General features: G+C 45.9%; 1 protein-coding gene across 1 annotated transcript in view; it reads left to right on the forward strand.

Annotated features, from left to right (window-relative positions):
* The window catches only part of ROCK1 (Rho associated coiled-coil containing protein kinase 1), a 173321-nt gene extending 170713 nt beyond the window's left edge, over positions 1–2608 (forward strand). Inside the window, exon 33 of the mRNA XM_073550863.1 lies at positions 774–2608. Coding sequence (XP_073406964.1) covers positions 774–777 — 4 coding nt within the window. The 3' untranslated portion in view covers positions 778–2608. The remainder of the gene's footprint in view (positions 1–773) is intronic.
* Positions 2609–7537: the final 4929 nt, after the last annotated feature.

The raw sequence follows: 7537 nt of genomic DNA on the forward strand, positions 1-7537 counted from the left end.
TTATTGCCTACTGGGGGTGGTGGATTTGGTGAAGTGGGGTCCCAGGGTCGCTGCTGGCAGAGGCTGGAGTGGGGCGATGCTGTGACCCCAGACTGGGAGAAAAGGGTGTTCGGATGTGCGATGCTGCCAGTGTTTTATGGTGCGGGGGTTCCGCCGACGTTTTGTGAAAGCACGGAGCCCCCGTACGTACTTTCATGGTTTACTTTGCGGTGTACTCCGGGAAAACGGCTGCCAGAGGCGTCACATGCTCAGATGGAGATCTTGGTGCTGAGATTCCCATCTGAGCCCCCTCACCACCGAACACCCGCACTGTCGCACCTCCAAACACTCTTTCATCCCAGCCTTGCTGTCTGCAGCAACATGCCACTCATCTCCTCCAGCAGCAACCCTGGGACCCTGCTCCACTGCAGCTGGTAAGGTATATTCGAATTATAAGACGCATCCCCATTTTTCCCCCAAATTTAGGAGGAAAAAAGGACCTCTTATAATCTGAAAAATACGTTATGTCCCATCGTTTCATACATCATCTGGCAGGATATAGTGAGGCTATATGTGATGTTGACATTTTTGAAGGAGGTGCTACGCATGTCCATTGCTGGTTCCCTCCTACCTTTTCATATCTCCATGCCCGTCAATGTGAGGTGCGTTTTGGGAAACTTCTTTACGTTGTAATCCCTGTGACAGGTTATACAGGGGGCATTAGATCAACGTAAATGGATAGAATGGTCATAATAAAATCCAAATAATTTCATTTTTTGTCTTTTCCCTTCCAGCTAATCTTGGTTGGTCACTGTGCATTCATGAAGCTGGTCTTCCATATTACAGACTGGTGCAACGAAGCTGCTATATCCATCAGCAACGGAGTAACAGGCTTTCAGGGTGACTTCTTCTTCCTCTTCCCATTGCTAAAGCACAGAAAGCATGTTTGAGGGTCTTTTCTTGTGGGCTCGTCTAAAGATAGAATAGACGGATTATTACTATGTAATGCAAGTTGTTAAACAAAGCTTAGCCTATTTTTTATTTTCATATATATATTTATATTCAAATCAATGTAAAGATTTCCGGATATCTATGGAAGCCTGTCAATCGTGATGGAAAACAGCTCATGCACAGATGAGGATTGGAGCAAGTACGCCAAGCATGGATAGCAGAGGACAATGTCTCAATGAGAACAGAAGGTCTTGTACGTTATCTCCATCTTCCTGAAGACTGTAAATTCTTCTTGCAAAAAGTGACCACTTGAACTTCAGTGCCTTCACTTTTCGGCTATTGTAGCCTTACGGCAAAAGCACTTGAGGGGGGGGGGGGGGGGGGGACAGAGCCTGTTTTGTGCTTTGCATATATTTTACAGCCATTCATCACTGAGAGGTCAACATATAATTTTAACTATGCATTTTATTTCTTTTATTTTTTTTTTTGCCAAGCCATATTGAAATGTGTTTAATACATAGAGGCATTAGAAACTAACAGTACAATCCAAGTTTTCTGTGTGTTTTGAATACATCATTTTGTTTATTTTGTATTGGTTTTTGCCTTACAGTTTTTAAAGATAAAGAACGTTAAGTTAACGGACATATAAAATATGTATGCACTGTGTGGATTTGTAAATTATTTGTTAGAACACTTTATTGGGTATTGTTGTGTTTTTTTGTTCTGTTATATAGTGCCTTATTTCTTTCATTTATTTTACTGCCATGTTCTGTTTTTAGTTTATGGGCACAAAACTTGTATCCTGAAAGTAAATACCCTTTCCAATTCACGGGTTTGATCAGTCTCTTATCACACTGCATTTAAAGGAGGGGAATAAAAGGCCATTAGCTAACGGGTTTAGATACAAAAAGTTAACGCAAAGTATTTTTAGATGTCCGTTTTACATTCCTACTAGATGAACCTATTATTTATAGGGTTTTAAGTATCTGATTAGCTCCATATTGGAGCAAATCAGTATTTTAGCCAGCGGTGGGCCAGTTATGTTATAGAACTGTGACTGTCAAGTCACCATTCCTCATAGCTGTCCTGTGGAAGACTTTACAGGCTGGTGTACAAGGAGTTGTCTCCGGTCACTTTGACGTTCCCCTTTTTTTTACAATTAGTTAAAAAAAAGTTATTTTATGGAGGATATTTTCTACTGTTTAGTTTTCTTTTTTTCATAGTTTGAGACATATCATGTGGTTTCTGAACAATCACTGAGCTAAACTACCTGCTATGGTTTATTTTATTAAAATATGCTGAGCGTACAAGCTTGAAAGCATTAAATAGTGTTTCACGTTTTTTATAAACTCTTGATAATCTAGGGATTCTAATATAAATGTTCCTGCCTACATAGCAGAGACAAATTGAGGTATGGGCAATAATGGTTTATTTTTATTTGTACATGTGTTCTTTTTTATGAAATACCTCCTCAATAATTTATGATGGCTTTGCAGTTTCATTTCTTAAATAAAAATACAAAAAAAAAGCACTGGAACCCTAGTTGTTTGAAGGCAATTTGCATGTTACAAGTGGTATTGAAATTCGCACTGATGGATATGTAATAATAAACATATCTGTTATTAATATGCTAATGACTGTGTGATCATTTGAAAAGAAATAAAAATTATTTATAGAACTCCAGATTTTTTTCATTAATGCTTGCGCGGGATGCTGCTGCTCCGTTTCTGCTCATCCACATGTTTTCAGCCTTTCTGATGCCAGCAGAAAACTATTACGCTAGAAAGTTTAGTGGATCAAAAAAAGCGGGAAATTAATGGGCATGCAAATAAGATTTAAATTATTTGTTCATTTTCGTGTATAAACTGGTGATATATTGCCTATTTAAAGTGATAATTTGGCACACAGAACAATTGTAGTAACGATCGTTCAAAGTGTAGTTGGTCAGATTAAGACTGGCGGTACATATGAGATTTCTGTCGCACTTTGGCTGATCGTACGACTGGCAACTCTCCCAAACACAGGAGCTCTCGTTTGTCCGAGAACTCTTGTGTTCTCTATGAGCAAGCTGACACATGGTGAGGTTTTAATACTAGACAGGTTAGGACCATCTCATTGGGTACACTGTGATGTGGCGGGATGGCTTTTATGCTTTTTTGATCAAAATACCATTAACTACGTACCCTATGTTATTTACATGTACCAATGCTATTTACTTGTAGGGTCTATGCTCATTTTGTCTTTTCTTGGGTTTAGTCTATATAGCATAGTGTGTGTGTATATATATAATATATATAGATAGAGTGTGTATATATAGCATCAGCAGGGGATGCAGTACAAGAAAATGAAAATTGAGTATTTTGGGATCAGGCGAGTTTAAAACCGGCTTCCCTGCTGTCCTTATTATGGCACGTGGGAATCATTGATAGCATAGAAGCAGCTCTTGAGCGTGCTCCTTCTGATCTTTCTACCCTATTCCATGACATGGCACGTTTTTAGCATCTCCTGCCTACACTTCATCATCCATGTACAGCAAGCTACAAAAGTGGCTATTGGCTAACATCTGTATCTTATTAGTTTCCTTCAGTGGGAGACCCCTGCCCCCCCCATAGAGTTGTTCGATCCACCCCACCCTAGTTGGGTCCCCCCTCAATGCTTTTTCTTAGAGTTGCGATGCTGACGCCAGATAGGAAAATCACCAGCAGATGGTCCTCGGAAAACGATTGCTGTACTAAGCTCAGACCTCTCACCCTTCGAGTTCTTATATTCTGTACCTTAAGAGAACATTTGTATAAAACCTGCCTAAACCTGTATTTTCCCTTCGCCCATGACAGCACACCTGAGGGAGGGATCCGCCCCGCCAGGACGGGAACCTACTGAGATATAAGGGTCGGCACCTCTCCCCCGCTTCAGTTGGGTTCCTGTCCTGGAAGGGAGTCCCACTGTCAGCGGTGCCTATCATGGGCGAAAGGTCCCAGGCCTGTCCCGGCGCGGGAAGAACAGGGGCTCACCTGTAGCGCCGGCCTTCGGGTCCAGGATGCGCAGTCCCCGGTGACCCCGGGTTCGTGTGGGCGTAGGTGGCGGCTCCTGGAGGCTCCACTGCGCCGCCCTCCCCCCGCGCGGGGTCGCGGTCTCGCTCCCCCAGAGCACTTAGCAGGGGAGAGCCGCGGGCGTCTTCCGGCCGCTGACGTCAGCGGCGCAGAGGATCATGGGCACGCCGACTGACGTCAGCTAGGTGACGGTGTCATGGCGCCAGGTGCGACACCTGCCGACTTTTCCGAAGCGGTCGCAGGGGGGGGAGGGGAGGAGACATCCACCAGGACGGAGGCGGGCTATTTAAACAAAGAGCGGCATGGCGGGCGGTCAGACATGGAGTCAGAACAGGAGCGATCGCTGTCTCTGCCTCCCTCACAGCCCTCCGGCCGCAAGCATGGAAGCCGTTCAAGCAGTAGTCGCCCCAGCCGCAGGTCGGGGGACTCCTCAAGATCCAGAGAGCACAGATCACGTGCTCCGACGCAGCCTCCGAGTCCGGTACCCTTGATTACGGGTGGTGAGTGATCGTGAATGCTAGCAATCTGTTAATAGGGGTTCCCTGTTGTATGTTTAACCAGGTAGGAAAAGCCCAAGAAAGCGGGGAGTAAGAACAATAATAGGGAGTGTCCCATATGTAAAAGCCCCCTAGCGAAAGACTGGCAGAAAGACCTCTGCGCCAGTTGCATCCAGCGAACCATGGCAGAAGCGCCTAGTTTCGCAGCCAATCTTATATCGACCCTTAGGTCAGAGATGGAAGGTTCAATTAAGACATTGTTGAAAAAAGGGAGAAAGGGTAGAAAGAATCCCCCTAGTTCTCCGTCAAACTCCTCTTCGGCCTTGTCTCAGACCGAACATCCATCCTCCTCATATTCCTCAGACAGTGACATGGGGGGTAAGCCATGTTTTCCGGTAGAAGACACAGATGCTCTCCTTAAGGCCATTAGAGCAACAATGGGCTTACATGAAGAAAAAGCGGCTAAATCCCTGGAGGATGTCATGTTTGGGGGACTACAGGAGAGGAAAAAACGGACCTTTCCAGTTAATGAAAAGGTCCAAGCGCTCATTGAGAGAGAATGGAGAAAACCCGAGAGATCAGGGGCTCTTCCCTCCTCCTCTAAGAGACGATACCCCTTTGAGCACAAGGATGCAGAAATATGGGACAAGGTCCCAAAGATTGACGCAGCGGTGTCCAGGTCTTCCAAAAAATCGGCCCTGCCCTTGGAAGACTCAGGGGTTCTTAGGGACCCGATAGACAAAAAAGCAGATTCCTATTTAAGGCACGCATGGGAAGCAACAGGAGGAGGATTTAAGCCGGCAATAGCGGGCACCTGCATGGCACGTTCCCTAAGGGTTTGGCTGCAGCAGTTAGAAGAGAGACTAGCGTTAAAAGTCCCAACAGAGAAAATATTGGCAGATATGTATCTTCTGCATGGGGCAGCAGCTTTTTTGGCAGACACCTCGGCAGACTCGATGAGGTTGACAGCTAGGGCGGCAGGGTTATCAAATGCCGCCAGACGCGCGTTGTGGCTTAAAGGCTGTCCAGGTGACCTGCAGTCTAAAGCTAAACTGTGCTCTCTCCCCTGCGATGGTCGTTTTTTATTCGGGAAAAACTTAGATGATATCCTGGAGAAAGCAAGCGACAGGAAGAAAGGTTTTCCCAGATTCCCGACAGATCAGAGAAGGCCGCCGTTTTGGAGAGTAAGATTCAACAGGGGGCGTCCTCCGGCCGACAGAAGAAGATGGGAAGATAAAAGAAAAAAGGAGTCCGGATTTATGTTTGGTGGAGGCACCTCCACTTCAAAAAAAAATCCCCACAATGACGCCAGCATTCTGGTAGGCGGGAGATTGGCACTCTTTTCTCAGGCCTGGGGAAAGATCTCTTCCAATACCTGGATTCTATGCATTATAAGAGAAGGCCTGAAGATCTCCTTTGTTCACCAGCCAAAAGCAGCGTTTGTCATTACCCCTATCAGGAGGGCGATCGAAGAGCAGTTGGCCTTAGAATCAGAGATCCTGAGCCTAGTAGACAAGCAGGTTCTCTCCGAAGTCCCGAACATACAGGAGGGAATGGGGTTCTATTCCCCCTTTTCCTGATAAAGAAACCAGATCAATCGTTCAGGACAATCATAAACCTCAGAGGCCTCAATCTGTGAATAAAAAATCAGACCTTAAAGATGGAGTCGGTGGCTACAGCCATAAAACTGCTACATCAAGATTTTTATGGCCCTAGTCGATTTAAAGGATGCATAGTATCTCATCCCTGTCCACCCAGGTTACCAAAAATACTTGAGTGGCTCTCTATATCCAGGGCGTGCTCAGGCATTTCCAATTCAGGGCTCTTCCATTTGGCATATCTATAGCCCCAAGCGTTTTTACCAAAGTCATAGCGGAGGTGACAGCCTTCCTCCGAATTCACTATAAAGTCATAATACCCTACTTGGACGATTTCCTAATAGTAGGCAGCTCAGAGGACCACTGTACGGCACAGTTGAGCCGGGTGACCGACACCTTACAGGAATTAGGGTGGATGATAAATTTCAAAAAATCAAAACTACAGTCCCTAACAGACCTTCCTGGGATTTATCCTGGATTCAGAACAGCAAGCTTGTCTGCTACCGGATACCAAAATAGAGAAGGTGACTTTGGCGGCCCGAGACCAACCTCACATGACGTTGAGAAACGCGATGTCTCTACTAGGTACCCTGACGTCCTCTATTCCAGCGGTCAGGTGGGCTCAATTTCACACCCGACAGCTTCAGGGGGAGATACTGTCAGTACAAAGATCGCTGAGAGGGCGTTTAGAATGAAGACTGGAGCTTTCCTTAGAGGCCAGAAACTCTCTCAACTGGTGGCTGGACAGGACAAACTTGGCTTCAGGAATGCCATGGGACAGACAGACGACCAATGTAATACTGACAGACGGGAGCTCCTCGGGATGGGGGGCACACCTAAGGGGTCATGTGGCCCAGGGTTCCTGGAGGCCTCAGGAGATGGGCGCATCTTCCAACCTGAGAGAACTGTGGGCAGTGAGCAAAGCCCTAAGCCACTTCATTCCCCTACTCAGGGGTCGCAATGTCCGGATCATGTCGGACAACAAAGTAACGGTGGCGTACATCAACCACCAGGGGGTACAAGATCACACTCCCTAATGAAGGCAGCGAGCGACATTCTTTGCAGAGCGGAACAACACCTACACTCCCTAACAGCCTTGCACATAAAGGGAGCAGAAAATATAGAAGCCGATTTCCTGAGCCGCAATACTCTGAGGCAAGGAGAATGGGCTCTAAATCGGTCCGGTTTAAAAAAAAAAAAAAAAAAAATAACACCACTTTGGGGGAAACCAGTGATAGACCTCTTTGCCAACAATTAGGTGATCCTAATAGCCCCATTTTGGCCAAAAATGCCCTGGTTCGCTCTGCTACGAATGATGTCCCTCTCCGATCCATGCGTTCTGCCAGAAATCCTGACCTACTAGCTCAAGGTCCAATATTCCACGCTCAGGTCAAGGGATTCCATCTGACGTGTGGAATTTGAAAGGTCGCTTCTAATGGATAGAGGGTTCTCTCCCGAGTTG

The sequence above is a fragment of the Dendrobates tinctorius genome, unplaced genomic scaffold (assembly GCF_039654945.1).
Source record: "Dendrobates tinctorius isolate UK_male_01 unplaced genomic scaffold, ASM3965494v1 ptg000171l, whole genome shotgun sequence".
Taxonomy (NCBI): Eukaryota; Metazoa; Chordata; class Amphibia; order Anura; family Dendrobatidae; genus Dendrobates; species Dendrobates tinctorius.